This window comes from Phallusia mammillata, chromosome 8 (genome assembly GCF_965637545.1).
Source record: "Phallusia mammillata chromosome 8, kaPhaMamm4.hap1.1, whole genome shotgun sequence".
Classification (NCBI taxonomy): domain Eukaryota; kingdom Metazoa; phylum Chordata; class Ascidiacea; order Phlebobranchia; family Ascidiidae; genus Phallusia; species Phallusia mammillata.
Window position 1 is genome coordinate 15,191,760 of NC_137259.1, and position 19,109 is coordinate 15,210,868.

The 19,109-nt window shown below is 37.4% G+C and overlaps 1 protein-coding gene across 2 annotated transcripts in view; it reads left to right on the plus strand.

Annotated features, from left to right (window-relative positions):
* The window catches only part of LOC145205018 (titin-like), a 128,906-nt gene that overhangs the window by 77,877 nt on the left and 31,920 nt on the right, over positions 1-19,109 (plus strand). For both annotated transcript variants that reach the window (XM_080077642.1, XM_080077643.1), the window contains exons 37-57: positions 3,271-3,464; positions 3,910-4,063; positions 5,126-5,253; positions 5,709-5,815; positions 6,063-6,175; positions 8,626-8,716; positions 9,096-9,299; positions 10,604-10,724; positions 11,223-11,339; positions 11,534-11,637; positions 11,964-12,116; positions 12,450-12,573; positions 12,923-13,072; positions 13,521-13,681; positions 14,148-14,287; positions 16,399-16,869; positions 17,261-17,438; positions 17,897-17,956; positions 18,097-18,295; positions 18,452-18,644; positions 18,911-19,104. In XM_080077642.1, coding sequence (XP_079933768.1) covers positions 3,271-3,464; positions 3,910-4,063; positions 5,126-5,253; positions 5,709-5,815; positions 6,063-6,175; positions 8,626-8,716; positions 9,096-9,299; positions 10,604-10,724; positions 11,223-11,339; positions 11,534-11,637; positions 11,964-12,116; positions 12,450-12,573; positions 12,923-13,072; positions 13,521-13,681; positions 14,148-14,287; positions 16,399-16,869; positions 17,261-17,438; positions 17,897-17,956; positions 18,097-18,295; positions 18,452-18,644; positions 18,911-19,104 — 3,356 coding nt within the window. The remainder of the gene's footprint in view (positions 1-3,270; positions 3,465-3,909; positions 4,064-5,125; positions 5,254-5,708; positions 5,816-6,062; positions 6,176-8,625; positions 8,717-9,095; positions 9,300-10,603; positions 10,725-11,222; positions 11,340-11,533; positions 11,638-11,963; positions 12,117-12,449; positions 12,574-12,922; positions 13,073-13,520; positions 13,682-14,147; positions 14,288-16,398; positions 16,870-17,260; positions 17,439-17,896; positions 17,957-18,096; positions 18,296-18,451; positions 18,645-18,910; positions 19,105-19,109) is intronic.

A 19,109-nucleotide genomic window follows, 5' to 3' on the forward strand; every position in this document is an offset into this window, starting at 1 on the left:
CGCCATGACTCAAACTGAAGTTAGCTGTGGCCCACTACAGACGAACTGCCCTCTATGTGGTGAAATAAGAGAGGCTACCCCAGAAAAAAGCAAGCGGAAATCTACTACTGGTAGAAGGTCAATAGAAAAGTCTACGAAGAAAAAGAAAAAATCGAGCAGGTCAAAACAAAACGATAAGACGAACGTTGCTGTATCTCAAAGCAGAAGGAGTAAAACGCCGAAGGAAAATGCCAATTCGCTTTCAAATCAGGTCGATCACTCTAGTAGCTCTTCAGTTGCAACACAAAACTTACTAGAATCCCCTAAGAGGCGAACAGAACGATCAAGTACATTCTCGGGTCCACAAAGCACCACCGAAAATACACGAAATTTTTCCTTAATTGAAAGACGCCATTCTTCGTCACCTAAACGTGAAATCGTAAATGCGTTTAATCGGCCAGAGCTAAAATCAACTATAGCTATAGCTCAAGCGGTAATGAGATCGTCCAGCATTCGCCCTGACTTCTCGCACAGTAAAAAGATATCTCCCAGCCCAGGGAGTTCGTTTAAGAAAGTTGAACCTAAAAGTAAAGTGTCAAATCCCTTTGAGGACGGTTACAAGGATCCGGAATCTCCTGAAAAGAGTCTTCATGAACACGACTCCCATAGGACAGGGGAAAGGGTAAATCCATTTTCCAGGTCTGCAAGACCAAGCTCGTGGAGTAATTCACATAGACGGCATCAAGTGTCAGACTCTTTAAATCCGTTTGCAAATGGCGAAAGCAAAGATGAAGATGGGGACGATCAAGTTGTAAAACTTAAACGACTTGACAGCACCGACTCGTTAAACCCTTTTTTAGTAAGCGATGAAGAGGAGGGTACAAATCAACATACATCAGTAGCAGATTCCGATAGTAAGCATTCCTTAAATACTTCCGATCCTTTGCTTCCACCAAGTTCTTCCGACCAGCAGGATGTTGCCAAAACGAAAGACAAGCTCCAAACCACTGAAAACCTGAGCAGCAAGCCACCCACCTCGCCAAATCCAGCTCATCGCTTTCTTATGATGGCTGGGATGACACCTCGAACCCCTAACCCTCCTGCTCAAAAGCGAGCACCACATAAACCCTTCCTGACTCCGACTCTTCCAAGAAGCAGAAAACTTGACTTTAGCTCTTTTCGGATAACTCCAAACAACAGTGGCGATGTTTCTCGCCGAAAAGTCTCTACCGAGAGCCTACTTTCCTCCAGTTTTTCGGAGTTTAAAAGTTCACTTAAGCTTCCCTCGATCTCATTACTGCCACGGAGGCAAGATGACAACATCCCGCCTGCCATTAAAGAGCAAAGTCCAGAAAAATCTGTGCCCGAGAACCAGGAGATTTCAGACGAAGTTGAAGAGACCGAGCTAGAGAAAGAAGAAGATCAAACGGATTTAAAACCAATCGTTTTCAAAAAGATGTCGGAGTTGGACGAAAGTGACAACGAAAGCGAGACTGTTACTCCTTCCACGGAAAGTTTAAGCGATGGCAATAAACTTGAATTGAGCGACGATGAAAGTTTAGAGGAAGTCACTGCGTCATCGTCTTCCGAAGAGGAAGATTCGGAAAGCAGCGGTTCTGAGTCTGAATATGATAGAGAAGAGGAAAGCACGGACGACCCAAATCTGCTGAATGTTAATTCGTCATTTGACGACGCGAGAAACAAACTTAAATGGGAAAATACAAAAACATCTGTAGGACGCTCTTTATCTGAATCCGCTGTTTGTACATTGCTATCATCAGCTCTTCCACGTTCTCAAAACCATCAGGGAAGCGTTGAGGACTTGGCAGAGAGCGATTACAGTTCAGAGGTCGGTTCTCACGTGACCAGTGACGCAATGGAGGCAGACCTCGACGACAGTGACGTGTCACCAATCAGACGAAACCTGTACAGCAAACACTTACGATCGATTCAGCATCATAAGAACGTTGAAGACGGCCAAGATCCCCCGAGCAGAAAAAGCACCAGGGACAGCGGGTATATGACCCCAGATGAGGTGAAGCTGAGACGAAGTCCTTCACATAAACCTGCGCGGGCTTTGGGCCCTGTGGAGCGGAGAGCAAGTAAACGATACGCCGTGGATAATATAAGCCAATCTGTGGATACAAGTGGTGACAGATCCGACACTGAATCCGTAAAATCGGATTTAAGCAACGCGTCGCGTCTTAGCCTTCCAACACTGCAATCGATAATCTTTGCAAACAAGTCGATCACAGGTTTCGTTCCTCCTGAATGGATCTGTCGGGTCTGTTTCAAAACTCTTGAAATGCAGAAAAAATCTGGGGATTGGTTTAAAGTTGTGTCCAAACAGGATGGTACAAAATATCAGCAAAAACAGAAAAAGCAACGACATTCAGTGGCATCTATTCCACCTCCATGCGTTGCCAGAGCGCGCCAAAGAGCTGTACTTACACCAGCAAGACCACCTGTGCGGGCCTCTAGTTTTACCCAACCCAATCAAATAAAGTCTCAGGAACAAAGGCCTATTACCCGCAGCGCATCGGCGTCGTATGTTAGACACAGGACGTTTAAACCTCGGGCCCAGGCCTTACAAGCTGAGCATTTGTCTATGAGCCCAGTATACCAGGCTCTCACTACTGAAGCCTCGAAGAAAAGGTGGATTCCCTCAAATGACAAGCCACCGGTTTCAGAGAAAATGCGAGCGGAACTTGTCAAGATTGTACCAGGTCGATTTTGATAGAAATCCTGGGCTTTATCTAAGCCGATAGCTTTATCCAACTAAGTTGTTTTTGTCATAGGCCGAGTAATGGTTAGGCTAAACAGCAGATGTGGTTTCATACGACCTCTCGTCCGTAATTAGGCCAAAAGGCATACTTCGCAGAAAAAGTAAAAAATAAAGGAAGCATTGGCCATCTTACACAAATCGTTATAATCACTCAGAAGTTTATCGGTATATTATCGTTTTTTTTCAGCAAAATTTATTGTTTAACATTGGGAAAGCCTGATTGTGAACCAAGTCATTTATTGTTGATTATAGAATTTCAGTCTTATGAACATTAAAATTGCTGAACATACACAAAATACAATATTCTGTTTGAGTACAATAAGTTTTGCAATTTGGTGCTATACAGTCCAATGAATGTTTAAACGTTTCACGATTATTTGAGTTCTGCTAAGTATTCCACCGGTAATTCAGTTATAACAGTCACTGGAGTTACCAGATTTGTTCCTTAACATTGTCTAAATTCAATACAAACCTTCAACTGTTTTGAAAACGAGCTTTTGTAACAGAACCTCCTCCCGATAGCGGAACATCAAAATACGCGAAGAAAAAGTCCACATCGTCGCAGAATTCAATTAAACCAGCCGAGGTTACCGATGGACCACGTGACACCACGGTTGTCAGGGGCAACCCAATCAGCTTGTGTTGCGCTCTAACCGGAACTTCCCCATTGAAGGTGGTATGGAGGAAAGGTCGAGACGAGGTGAGTTGGTTTTGTTATAAGTCATGAGGTTTGGGTTCGAATCCTACTGCGCTGCATTTCTTCAGAGATTTACCAGAAAGTACTTTTACCAGAAATTTAGAAAATACTACATTTTTTTTGTCTGTAGGCAATTTTATTGTAACTTAAATGGGTTGCAATGCCACGTTCCTACTTAATGTTGCAAATAAGTGGCAATGATGTTGTTAGTTATTATTGGTAATCGAAAAAAAGTATAGCAACATATATTGGCAACTGTTTTACCAATGTTAAGTTTTTGCTATCTTATTCGGAAAAACTCCAAACATAACTATAATCAACTTACGGTTAGGTTAGTGTTTTTAATGCACTCAAAACACACTCTTAATACCACATACATGTTTAAAGAAACCTGTTTCACACTTCAAGAACCCTAAACAAATAACATATCACCATGTCTTGTATTTAGATCAAACACAGTAGTCAGTGCAATATCGAGACCACAAGGTTTCTCTCGGCTCTTACTATTGCAAAGAGTGAACGAGATGACTCAGGCTGTTATACTCTACAAGTCACAAACTCAGCTGGCGTTGATCAGTTCTCTGTCAGTGTGAAAGTTGTCGGTAAGTGATGACATTCTTAAAACTAAGAATTACTAAGTTGTATATTTGTGCCAAATTGAATACGGTTATTGTATTTGTGTGGCATCGCCACAATCTTGCCCACTTTTCAAGATTGCTTAAAAAATGTCATGATTTTATTTGAAGAACGTGCAATACCAGGGTGGTGTTAACCTGCAAAATTAAAAAAAAAATTTTATCCCAAAAATCATAATTCAAAATCGCACTACCCTTTAGACTGCAAAGCAAAAATGATTATTTTTTCTTAGGTGCACAATGTACGGTTTTAGATATACTGTGCAAAAAGATACAGGCCAATATTTTAGTGTAAAGCAAAGCACAAACCACGGTTTTATTTCACCTAAAGATTACAAAAGAAACTGTCGAAACGTTGTGATGTTTTACACTCAAATACTGGCTTGTACCGTTTTGCTCAGATTCTTTTTACGTTTTCTGATCTTGTGGTGAGTTCAAGGCAGTAGTATGAAAGACAGAAATGTGCGCCACAAGTGAAGCAGATGTCCAATAGTGTAACCTTTCAATACACATATTACATTAACGCCACGCGTTTCTAGTTTCATTGTATAACGGGTACAACCAAGTCGTTATTGATTACAGAGCGCAGCGCAGTGCGTTTTCAGTTCACAAGAACATCTATATTTGGCGTAATACTGGTAGACAGCGATATATAATGTTGCTTATATTGATGTTAAGTGCAACCTTATTTTATTGATTTTTCAAATAAAAAAATAACCTGATAAATAATTCAATCTAAATCATTGAACACACATTCAAAGTTGGACATATAAACACATTGAAGCTAACTATAATGTCCACTGTACACCAACTGCAATTGAACAGACTGAGTGCAAAGTCATGCAAGTTGGCTACTTGCCACATGAACAAAATTAGACTTGTTTGAAACTAAGTCACGAAAAAAAAACACTATTCCATTCAGTAGGAGATAAATTTTAAATTCATATTATGTGTAGCCAGGAAGCCAATAACAGGGTGAATGCGTATAAAATAATACACAAAAGAATAATATGAACTCATTTTTGTCAGACGTTCCTGACCCACCAGGTAAACCATTTGCTCAAAGTGGTACTGGTGATACTATTGTTGTGTCTTGGTATGGAAGTGGATACGATGGTGGAAGCCCAATCAAGTCTTATATCTTGGAAATGTGCAAAGTAAGTGACAAGATGTGATCAAATGTTGAGAATGGCCGAGAGGTTTTAATACAAACCGTTACTAAAACAAACTTTCAAATCAAGGCAAGGCAATTGTATTTTTACTCCGACGTTTTGACACTGCCTGGTGAAGGCGACCTGTATCGGACGTCGAAACGTCGGAAAAAAGTACAATTTCCAGCATAGCTCTATAAACTTGATATTATGCCGGGTAGCAATATCTTACATACAAACTTTCAAAGCCTGTATTGCGTTTGAATACAATTCTGTCAATGTGGTGAACTGTCTTAAATGGGATAAATATTTATCTTTGATTAATTTCTAAACAAAGTTAAGAGTTTTTTAATACCACGCGGATACAACTGTTACATGGACAATGTAATTGTAAGCCAGACCGCCTCCTAACATGATTTGCAAACGTTTTGCTTTCTGCAAACATTGTTGCTTGTACATAGGTGCGAGAAAACGGATCGGGAAACAAAGTATGGAGTGAAGTTGCGTCTACCAACAGCACATCACACGCTGTGAACGGCTTAGAGAAAAACGCCGCTTACATGTTTCGGTAAATTAGTCGTGCAGTCGCAAAAACTGTAGTTGTTAAAAATGGGGATTAAACAGTTGCAATAAACTATTTGATGCAGCTGTAACTATAATATTGACTGTGTTGAACAGTTGTGCCACTTTATTATCCAATTGTTGATTGTCAACGATATGTAAATGTGTACAAAACAAAGGTTTGTTCGGATTTCAATCAATGACTATTAGAATCCACACTGTTTTGTCTAATGCTTGTTTCGCAACACTTACAGAGTTAGTGCTGAAAACTTGTATGGAGCTAGCAAACCAGGCGCAACGTCAGATATTGTTCGCAACGTGCAAGTAACCATGGAAAACGGTGCAGACTCATCATCAGAAGAAGAAGGTAATATTTTGTGGTGTTGGTTCTAAAATCTAAACAACGGTTCAAATCTTTCTTTTCTTGCTTTTTTGACTTTAAAACAGATGACTACAATTTGTTTAAAATTTTGTTTGGAAAAAACTCTTTCATCGAGCAGTCAGTATATTTTGAACTTAGTTAAATGTATTTCTGTAAATCATTTGTAGTTAATTATGGGCTTCTATGAAGGGGACACATATTGTTTTTGTCCGTATTTTTTTTTCTTTTTTCTGTCTAACGCTGGTTTGTAAACGCGTTTGGTCAAGAAAGAGTGCTCCAAATTTAATAAAATTTACACAAATGTCAGTTATTAATCCAAATTTGATCCTCCTGAAGTTTGACCCCAAATAACCCAGCGGTTCACCCGCAGGCCCCCAAAACGTATTTTTAAAAACGGCTGTACTGACTAAAGTACAGCATCTCTGAGTGATGCTGTGTCGTTTGGTGCAATATAAGATATTTCAAAGAATTTTGTATCTTTTTTTTTCGATTCACCCATTTTCACCCCTTAAACCCCCAAATATTCATTTCTGTCTAACGCTGGTTTGTTAAATGAGTTTGGTCAAGAAAGAGTGCTTTAAATTTATTCAAATTTGCACAGATGTTAGTTATTGTTCCAAATTTCACCCTCCTGAAGTTTGACCCCAAACGACCCAGTGGTTCACCCACAGCCTCCCCCCCCCAAAAAAAAAAAAAAAAAAAAACGACTGTACTGACTAAAGTACATAATCTGAGAGGTTCATTGTTTGTTGTTTGGTGCAATGTAAGGTATTCTAAAAAAAATTGTAACTTTTTATTGGATTCACCCATTTTACCCCTTAAACCCCCAAATAATAAGTTTTAGGCCAAAAATACAAGCCCTAATGTGCTGAAATGTTGAACAATTGTTTGCAGTAGGTTATTCGTTCAGTACTTAAAATTTTGCCTTAATCGACCAAATAGTTACTTTTACAGCCCATAATATGTGTACACTGTCAGTCAGATAGAAGTCTCAACTCTCAAGGGAGTAATTCACTTGTATACGATTAAGGCGGGTGAATACAGCGGGATTGCTCAGCTTGACGTCCGGACAGACGTTTTACGAGACAGTCGTTTCGGTGATTAGAAATCAGCTGTTTTTGCGCAGCTATGCTATGTCGTTTTATTAAGTATCAAGCACATTTTCAGTTGTGGAAAATTGTGTTAAAAACTGACCTTGAACGACAATATCAAGGTGAAAGCATGAGATTAAATTAAAAGTATTTTTCCCGTTCTTATGTACTGTTTTTTTTTGTAATTATATGACAATAATGATGCAAAAAGAATACGGACAAAACTTTTAAAGCTGGGTTATTGCTAAAGTTGGTTAAGTTTTTTCTTAAGAATCTAAAAATAACCAGGACGTTAAATCCGCACAAACGCGCGTGTGGGGACCCATCTGTGGAAGAATATCAGAAAGCCACCTTTCTAGTTTAAAAAAAATTTGATCTTTCCAAAACATTTGTTTAAACCCTAATCGATTATATTATCACCTAAATGGGCCGAAATATTACTTTAAATTCGGAAATTTTTCCCTATATACGTTGCGAACACCTTATTCCTAAAATAAACCTATAACAAACATACTGTCAACAGAAAAGTTAGCTATACGCACATGTTCAAACAGACACACGATTCGTATCCGAAACAGCAAATCAGTATGCAATCGTTGCAAAATCGTCTGGTAATCAGATAACAGTTAACGATGGATTGTATGGCGTGAAGTAGTTAAGGTGATGACAGCTTATGACGCCGTTCCAACGTCTACGAACAAATGCCAGTCGTATTTCGATTACACGAGACTGTAGAAACCCTTGGCCAGCTGGTTTCGTCCATTGCTGGCGTACACTCATGTAGAATTGATTAGGGTTTTACTGAAAAATACTGCTTGAAGCTTAGGGTTATTAGACTGCGTTTCTATTGTATCTCAAGGAATATTTTCTTAGGAACATGCAAATTGGATATGTGAATAAAGTTTATTGTTAATTGTTTTGAAGTCGTTCTGTAGATTTGGATAAATTCTATAGTTTCTGTTTCGATTGGTAAAACAATTGTTTGTAGTTTTTGATTACGCTGCGTTTACTGCATTTAACAGTATTTGTAAATCAGGGCCTTTGGGGGATTTAAACAGTAAACAATAGTGAAAGTGTAACAGTAATAATAGTTATAGTCCCAAGTAAAAATGACCAGCACTGAAACTATAGGTAAGTAGTATCATTCAGGCTTATTGAAGTTTTGTAAGTTTCGATATTTTCTTAGAAGATAGTTGATGAAGTAGTGGTTGTCGAAACCTAATAGCTAGTTAGTTCATATTCATAACGACCTTCGTTTTGTTGATAATTTCTATTCGTCTGTGGTGTAAGTGTGGCAGCTTTGTTTATTTTTTTGTAAAATTTAATTGTTTTTGTTTTTTGCAGACGAGAGCACGTTTGTAAAATACGGAGCGGTCAAGATTCGGCAAAACCAAAGATTCTCCACCAAATACGAAATCCATGAAAAGTTGGGACAGTAAGTGGAATTATCTTTCTTAATTGTAAATAACATACACTTAGTTTTTGTCTTACCAATCGCCTTTTAGCTTGGCCTCTGATCTATATATTCACATAATAGTTAGCAAACATTAAAACAGGCATTAGTTATTAATGATGACTTATACTCAACCTTATGGTATTGCTTGGTTACTTGGTACGCATTTTGTACAGTACAAACACACAAATTTGGCATTCGTTTATAATGTGCACTATTTTAGCGGTTAACTTTTCTAATAAGCGCAGATTTGATAGTCCTAACTGCATGTTAAGTCGCATGTACATATTGATTCTCCATAAAAAACATTAAATATATTTCGTATCGTACAATCAATACCTTACACACTTGTATTTCACAGAGGCCGGTTTGGTAAGGTCCATCGGGTCACAGACCGAGAAACGGGGAATCATTATGCTGCAAAAATCATGAGAGCTCTTAAGGCAAAGGATAAAGAGGCTGTTTCATTGGAGATTGAGATTATGAACAAACTCCGACACCCGAAACTCGTCCAGCTTATTGATGCGTTCAGTCATGGTCGGGAAATCACTATGGTCATGGACTTGTAAGTTAAATGAGAATTTGATTTTCTGTAGAAGCACAATATATACATACTTAAAATGTGCATACTTAAAACTTTTGTATTGCTGTGAATCTAAAACGGACTCTGCGTGACGTGCCTGAATATATTTGTTCAGTTATATGGGAAGCAATATGTTGTGTTGTTCTGGAAGTAAGTTAGTTGTGCTAAAAAAATGAAAAGTATATAAATATGTTCAAACCATTTTTGACACACACGAATTTGAAAAAGAAAAGAAAAGTCTGCATCTTCACCCGTTTTTGCACATATGCCACTTACGTAATAGAAATTTCTAGTATCTAAAACACAGGTTGCATTTTACATCTCGAATTACAAATCAAGTCGACGTTTTAACTACAAAATCGCAATTTAGATGTTTATGTGTGTTTTTGGCATGTGTTATGCAAACTTCTGGCAAATACGTCTTGCGACGGCGGTACATTGGTACCAGGGTGTAATTTTACTACAAGCTGTTGTCGAAAAAAGTCTGCACATTGTCAAACTCATGTCATGATCCGTGACGTCCGCGTCACGAGATTGTGACGTCACACTTGGATTTTGTTATTCGCAGCGACGCTTTGTCTGACGTCATGTCCTATCGCTAGTTCGAACCTTGTCTAAAGAGTCTCGTTCATGATTAATTAAAATTGGTCGTGTGCGCTGATCGTACTGAACAAATGGAACAACCATGTCAACCAAAATTTTTAGTCGTTCTAATGCAGTTGTTTTAAACCTGTGGTACGCGTGCCACTAGTGGCACACCGGAGCTCCTAAGGTGGTCACGAGTGGCTTTCTGCTATACCTGATTCAAGTCAGATCATGAAATGCAACCAAACTGACTCAACTGAATAGTTTTGGTTTCGGGCAAAATCTTGGACATTCCTTTGGAATTGCCAACCTTGCTGGTTTTCGAAATATACTGTCCTTGTCAAAAAGTACGCCTCTTGTTCTACCCTTTCCAACACTGTTTGAGTAGTATGCAGCGATAGAAAATCGGTCTAGTGGTACGCGATCAGTCTAAGGTTGAGAACCACTTTTCTAATCACATTACCTATGGCTATAAAGTGTTTTAATTGCTTGCATGCGTCACCGATATACTGTTAATTCATTCCTGTTAATGAATAAGCGAGCCAATATAATTGAATTGAAATGTATGAGTCGTTGCGAAAATGCTTTTGGTCATTTTTAATATAAAGCTACTATTTTAATTTTTTTTTTGATCAAAAAGCACCCGATAGGCATAGAAGGAATAGTGATAATGCAAACAACGATTTTACTTGATTTTTTAGAGTTGCTGGCGGGGAACTCTTCGAACGAGTCATCGACGAAGATTTCGAGCTAACCGAGGCAGCTTGTATTAAATATATGAGACAAATCTGTGCCGGAGTTCAGTTTATGCATAACAGCAGTGTAAGTCGAAATAATGCAGTTATGATTTATCACATGTTTGTAATGTTGACTTCAGATGGTTATTGACATTAATATTGCGTTTTGTCGAGGTTGAATTAGAAGATTGGCTTATCCACAAATCTTATTCTTATTCTCTTACAGTCCGACATAATAGTTGGTTTAACTTTAAATACAGTTATCATTTTGTAACTTATTTAACAAAAAATAAAGTTTTAGGTTTAGTTTGAAATTTGTAATGTCGCAAATCATTGACTTACTGGAATATCAAATTTGTAACTACAAATCCCTTCTTTTAAAAAAAAATCTTTTTAAATAGTTTAAGTTGTGATTTGAACTCTTTTTTATTCCACCGATACTTTATTGCATATTAATAAATCGGATCTTAAAATATTTTTAGGACTTAGATTTTGGAAGATTTTAGTTTAAAATGAGGAACAGTCCCTAAATTAATAATAAATAGTCTGTGCAGTTTCTTGACTGTTCCTTTGTCGTTGGCAGATCGTTCATCTCGATTTAAAGCCGGAAAACATAATGTGCATTAACAAAACGGGAACTCAAATCAAACTCATTGACTTCGGACTTGCTCGAAAGTTTAACCCAAGCGAACCAATCAGGGTAAGTATAATAACTTCAACATTTTCACCCAATAATAATTTGTATGTTAAAATAAGTGTGCGTTTTATTTAAATGAGAAATAATTGATGTACTTATTCTTGAGCATACAGAATTTTTCTATCTTTTGGGACAAAAATTAACACATACATCACATCCACATGACGTAATAAATGACGTCATTATTATTTTTATAGGTGATGTTCGGAACCCCCGAGTTTGTCGCTCCTGAGGTCATCAATTATGACGCAATTGGTTTTCAAACTGACATGTGGAGTGTTGGTGTAATTTGTTACATCCTGTAAGTATCACGTTTCTGGTTTTAACCCGTTTTTTTGCATGAAAAGGGGGTTCAATATCGTGGGTAATTAATTGCTGCACATCCGAAACTGTTGGCTGATATAATTTTAACGAAGTTTCAACGGTATGGTACCTAATAACATATTACAAGCTTATATGTTTAGCACATATGAATTTGCTATTAAACATGCAGGCTACGGCAAGGACTTTTCGGCCCCTAAATTTGGCAAGACATCAAGAATATATAAAATACAATTAAGAACAAAAATTATAACTGATTGAGATTATAGTACCGTGTTTTGTTGTAAATTTGTTATATTTTAACAGGTTATCAGGCCTTTCTCCCTTCTCTGGTGACGCTGACTCGGAAACGCTTTCCAACATTACTGCAGTTAAATGGGATTTCGATGATGAAGCCTTTGACCAAATATCCAATGACGCTAAGGACTTTATCAGTCACTTGCTCGTCAAGTCTCTGAAGTAAGTCTTATAACTTATCACGATTCAATTACAAATGATTTTTTGAGGTTGGCAGAAACACATTTTGTGTTTTCGTAGATTTTTGTGTGGCATGGTTTGATGTTTTTTAACAGGCCTAAAAAGTTTAAGAATTATGATTTTAAATCACATTCAGTACCTTTCACAAGAATTGCAGTTCTAATTAACAGTAAATCGGTAAATTAGAACCGCAATTCTTGTGAAAGGTACTGCATGTGTTGGTTTTTACAACGGGTTTTGATTTTCAAGCTTTTGTGGGTACAAAAAATCGTTTATTGAAACATGCGCAGTTAAAGTTTTAGTTTGAATTAACAGAAACCGGTACAACGTGGACAAGGCTTTGCAGCACAAATGGCTCAAGAACGACCTGAAGCAGATGTCGAAAAGCAAGTTGAATACCAAAAACCTGAAGAGATTTTTAGCTCGTCGGAAGTGGCAGGTATAACTTACTAAAGCCACAATCTTTCAAATGTGTGTAGGGCCGCGCATCAAGTCATCATTTTGTGACTGCAAAGCATAACAATGGTGTGTCCACGTTTATAACTGTAACAAGATCTTAGGATACAACCTCAGACCACGAAACTATCTTACTTTATATGTAAAACGTTGGGGTTGTTCATTCATAGGTTTACTTTAACCTAATCTAAGTTTGTTTGTGTATAAGAACCTTTTGCTTAAGCAATCGTACAGATACCTGAAAAACAAAACATGTCCTTGCAGTAAGTGTTTTTATAATTTTCATTCACATTTAAGTCTTTTTTGAAGTTATCACTACAATTTGTACACAGAAAACTGGCAACGCTGTCCGAGCCCTGGGTCGTCTTGCATCACTCGCTCGTTTGCCAACCTCGAACTCTGGCGCCTCCAACGGTCAAAGAGAGTCAGGATTTTTGTCCGCTCTCAAAGCCCAACTTGTGCGTGAGAAGGAAAGCGAACAGGTAGACTTCATATTTCTTCACAACTAGCATAAATGTAATTGCCGATCTGAATATAAAACTTTTCTATTTGAATAAGGAGTGAGGATGTCAATATAGCGGCGAAATCGATTTTAATTTCAAAATAAGAAATTGCATTGCATAAGAAATACGTTGACTAATTTAAATTTGTACCGAAAGTTGAGTATGCTAATCTGAAGTTTAGTTATAAGTTATGGGACATAATGCCTTTTTTTGTAAATTTAAGTAACAAATGGTTAAATCTTACTTAATTGTGCTGAAATAATATTAACGACCAAATATGATAGCAATTTCGTATGATAACTCATATGTAGGATTTCTAGTGCCTAATGGTTTATCGGCAGCGGTGAGTTTTGAACTGATGTCTGTATCTCACATAAGTTTATGGTTTACACAAAAAGTTCTACACTTTACTACAAACCCTTCACAGGCCCCGGGGAAACGCAAACCTGAGTTTGTTCAAACTTTTGACGATGTCGAGGTGGTAGAAGGTTCAGCTGCAAAGTTTGAATGCACTGTTACAGGTGTTCCCGACCCCGAGATCATCTGGTACATTGACGGAGATCCCATCAAGCAATCCCGGCACTTTAGGTAACTTTGCTTTGTTCTTAGATCTTTTTACTGCATTTCATCACACAGAATTTTTAAGCTTAACTTTAATAAGAGTTTGATAACTAAGTGTATTTTGTCAATATTTCACTGAACGTATGTGATTTGACGTTCAAAAAGTCTACATAGCACTGCACAAGTTGTGTTAAAGCTAAACCTTTTTTTATTTACTATATTGTACACCGAGTAATCTATATCGATGATGGGGGAAAGAATTGAATTGATTTTTTATCCCTAGAGAAATAATCCAAATTTTTTTTTTTAATTATACTTTTACGTACCTTCAAAATCATAACCACCTTGCAACACCTTTTAAATAGTATTGAGATGCGACCTAAAAATTCAAGTTAACTATTAATACCCATATACTTACATATACATTTTTTGATTTACAACACCAGAAGGAATAAACCTGAAAAACTAACAAGTAACTTCTAAACATTGTCAGGATCTCATATACCGAAGACGACGTGTGCACACTTCTGATAACAGAAGCCGGTGAACACGACGAAGCAGAATATACTTGCAAAGCCATGAACAGCGAAGGAGCGGTGGAACACAGCGCTGAACTCACCGTTATCATGCCAGGTGTATGACGTCACCACGTGACACGTCACTGCTTGCTGCCCCCCTGTGCACCCCCTGTTTGTTATAGTCTTGCCACACCTACAAATGGTTGCTGCGTGTTGCGTGCTAACACAGTATGACTTTGAAGTCTTCTTTTCTTTATTGATCTGTTTTTGTGATTTGCTTGTTTGTTTTCTGATATTTTTTCCTTCCGTAGACTTGCTGTTGGTGGTACTTCCATTGTTCTAAATACTCCAGACGTGTTAACGCGCATCTTTGTTCCTAACATTCCAAGTGTTTTATCACCGTAAAAAGTTAAAATAGGAGTCAGTACAATTTGTCGAAAACCTTTTCGATTCTTACATTTCATCTAGTATATTTGCAACTGGGCTCGCAATGACATTTTTTAGTTGAAAAGAAAACACATGAACCCAAATCTTTAGATTTTCGAACTACATGTTGCCTGGAGGTTTACACACTGCCATGCGTTTGAACATAACATAAGACTAAAAGGGTGACTGCCCCTTTCTTGTATAAACGAGGTTTTGCTATTGTAGTGTAATTGTATTTTCGAACTGTTTGTAGCAGTGGTGTGTAGGTAAGTCGATAAAAATCAGCGTCTGTAACTGGCTTATGTACTTTGAAACGGAAATATGGTCTAGGCCAACTTAAAAAACGCTATGTCTTCGAATATAAAAGTTAAAAGTTGTAAGTTTGTATGTTTCGAAACTCGAGGTTTCACGATAGATATATTACAACACATCACAATAAACGTTACTGTCTGCAATTTAGTTACCTGTCAAATATTGCTATAAAAAAACGTTTGATTCCGCTCTTACTAAAGTTTCGAAAACGTTTAAGATCTACAGGGCAAGAACCAGTAGTTGCCTTATTGCGTTGATTTCAACCTGCGTGTCTTGAATGAGTGTATACGTTTAAATTCTATATTACCGCTGTTAATTCGCTTTTGAATCCTATTTCTCCACCCGTTGTCGACTAAAAATGCTGTGATTCACATTTTACTTGGGCTGAACTAAGGTCCCTTGATTTTTGGTACTTTGCGACTAAAATTGAAAACGATTTGTCACGCTTTGCACCTTTTAAATATTATCAAGCATATTGCGTCACTTACATTGGTGCAAAATCAGTCGCACAAGATTTTTCCGCTTTACTTTGTGCTCACATCACTACTACTCCCAATAGTTTCTCAAGCCCCTGATGTGCACCCATGCCGTGATCCTAGTAGAGAATGTTCTCGTCACAATTAATTTGCCATATCCACTCCGAAATTAGCAACCTGTAGTCATAACACTAAACTAAACTACTCGAAAATGATGTTTTTGTTGAAAAACTTGTTGAAGTCGTTGTACTGTGAGGTCATGGTTATCCCTTGGCCCATCAACATTTCATGACCTTTGCCCTTATTATAATGGTTAACGAATAGATAGTGTCCAAAACATCCTAAGATGGTTTCGAAAAGTACTCAATCATAGATACAGCCATATGTCAGCTAAATAATTAACTACCCCATAGAATTTGCAAATCTTAATTTGGTGAATTCCAGCAAACCGAATGACAGGTATGAAATATCTGGAGTATAAACTTGTGCCATAGAATTGACAACATTGCTTACAGTTTGTTAATGTTTGTGTCGCAATGCTTCAAACGCCATGATTGCCATACTATTCATCAATAACTCTATAATCACCGTGAAAAATTAGTTGATCTCTATTGTGTGACCTTATTGCAAGATGAACCTTTTGTTTTGCCACTGACGACGTGTTTGTTCTCTTCGCTTTCTTCCTCTCTTGTTGGGTTAACCCTCAACACAAGTTGATTTTGTCGTGGCGCTAATAAATCTGTTGATTAAATAGATTCAACGATTTGTAATGTGTTAGAAAAAAAGTATGCCAATTCTGGCATATTATGCTCTGACTTTTGTGGAATAAATTCGACAAAATAACTAAGTCAGAAGGCAGGACTTCAAAACAGTCGCTGGTACTTTAGGCTTAATGCACAAGTACGCATCTCCTGTAAAAATCGTGTGATGTATCGTTGCTGCATGAAAATAGTTGCTTAGTTTGTGCATTTTTACTTTTTCCAAGATTTTCAACTGTCTTTTCCTGTTTTAGCAAAACGAACTTCATCAACCAGCTCTAGCTCTTCATCTTCTTCTCCTATTCCTTACTCTCCATCTCCTCTCTTATCCTCCTCTTTCTCCTCACTTGAAAATCTATCTTGTCAAGACGACATAGTGTCCGAATGCTTCAAACCGGGAGAACCAGTTTTTCTTAATTTTGAGTTTTTTGCTCCTGTATCACAAAAAGATTTAAACAACGCCATTCAGGAAGATGCTTCCATTGATTGGTATAAAAGCCCTTTAGAGGAGAATGCAAACCAGGATTTAAAGGAAGCTGAGCCTATTTCTTCTGACAACAACTGTACTATCAAGTGTTTTTCTCCTACTGAAGATCGGGAAAAAATTGCTTCCAGCATTTTGGTTCTTCATTCGCTGTCGCAGGAACAGAGTGGCATTTATTTGTGCAAATGCGTTGTCAGAGGTCTCAAGGCAACTAAAAAGTATCGTGTTGTCATTGCGGATGGTAAGAAAATTATGGATGAAATCTATTGTTGAATTAAGTACTGTTTTTGTTGTAACCAAAGCTATCATGTCCTAAATTAAAAAGTTAACATAGAAATCATATTGTTCGTGCACTTTGATTTCTGTTGTTAAGAAATTGGCGCCATAAAAACATCCTTTTGAATTTGGTGCGTATGAATTGAGAATGTGATAACTGTAACATACCTTTTGGTGGTAGGGAATAGGGATCCGACGCAGCTGCAAATAATACTATGAAAGGAAATTTTGTCATTGCAGAAACCAACAATACCAGCAAAGATTTGTCTTATACGCAAAATTTGACAAGATCTATGGCGCCCAATAGTTTTTCACACTAGTAAATTAAGTCACATTAGTAAATCACTTTTTTTTAGATACAATTGTACACAAAAAGACTAGGTGTCTTCCACCAAGGTTTGTAAAGATTTCAAGAAACCAAACAGTCTCAGAGGGTAGTGATGCAGTGCTAAAGTGTACTGTAGTCGGAAAACCAGCACCTTTGATTTATTGGTACATGTATGGTACAAAGCTCTACCAAGGAGAACGACACAGGTAAATTAATAATTTTTTTTAGCATATAATTTTAAAAAGTTGCTGATATAGTTTCATCAAAAGATAGACGAAATACCAGATAATCAGCGGCTAAAAAGTAATCATACACCAAATCAGCTAAATTAGATGGTTTCAAATTTGTACTATTTGGCACAATTTCAGTTATTGTGCTGTTTTGTTTTGTACTTTGAGGTTGTGTGAAAACAATTATTCAACCAAACCTAGTTCTTGTAAAATTAACATATTCTAAGTTTCGCTGTATCACTACTGAAAAGTGGAAACAGTTAGTTAATTTTATAACCCCAGCTGGTCTTGTAAACCTACGTTTTTGTGTTGGTTATGTTAATTACAGTTTCATGCAGTTATAATCAATACAGTGTGATGCTAGATAGGTTTGTGTACAAATACATTTGTGTGATGAAATGATGGAAAAAAACACTGAATTGTTTTCATTGTAGGTTTGCTAGAGAAGGTACTGATGGAACATTGTCTGTGTTGGCAACAAGGTGGTATGACAGGTAATGCATTCTAACTGGTATAATCTATTTTATACATAACTAGTTTATTCCGTATGCAAATGCACAGTGAAGCCTTCCAAAGAGTCTCCAGTTATGGATATTTACTGATAAGATGTTTTGTAAGTGTTGTTCATTTACAGTGCAAAGTATGAATGCAAAGCAGTCAGTCCACTTGGTACAGCTACTTGTTGTGTTGATCTCTGTGTTCAACCTGCTGACCACCAAGAAGTTGAATTTGAAGGAGCTCCAATGTTTCTCATGCGAACTGAATCAAAAATTGTTCAAGTTGGGTCCAATGTCACATTTAATTGCACTGTTGCTGGGACACCAAATCCCAAAGTGAGTACTTTATGTGCTTCTACATGTTTTGCAGAACTATAGCATGTCACATTTAATTAACAGTTTGACATGCTGTGGTGGTGTTTAAAGAATAAAAAATCATGTAGAAATGGAAACATTTTTATTTTTGCTACCTTGTTTTGTTTGTCTGTTTAGGTTGATTGGAAAAAGGGTGATCATGTGATTTCTGCTAGAGAATCTTCCCGTTACATTTTGACTCAGAGTCAGGGTGGTGCATACAGCTTAACTATTAAAAAGGTCCGACTAATTGACGATGGGAAATACACTTGTGTAGCTGAGAATGCCAGAGGTGTTGCATTGTGTGGAACATTTCTGATGGTGGAAAGAGGTAGGGCGGCATTAATTTGGCTTCTTCGTGCTCACAAAAATATCTAAACATTTAAATACTTAATGATTCGATACAGCATTTTTAGGTATGCTTGTGTCGGTATACAGATCCTGGTTCTGACCATATAATAGATCACCTCTATTATTTTGAACATACAGTAGTGCACTTTCGTGTACTTGACCTTCATTTTAAAATTTTGTAGGCATGTTGGTAAAACTGGCTAAAAATTTTATCTGTTTTTTGGAAAAAAATCTGCTCTTTTACAGGAGACGAATCCCAGCCATTCTGTTCATATGATGTTCTTCCTCTTGCCCCAGTGTTTGTCACTCGTCCATACAGTGCCACTGTTAGGTGTGGATACTCAGCAGCATTTCAATGCACTGTTCATGGAGTCCCACAACCTAAACTTACTTGGCATCTCTGCAATGGTGCAAGGATTAAAACCAATGGACATTACATGGTAGT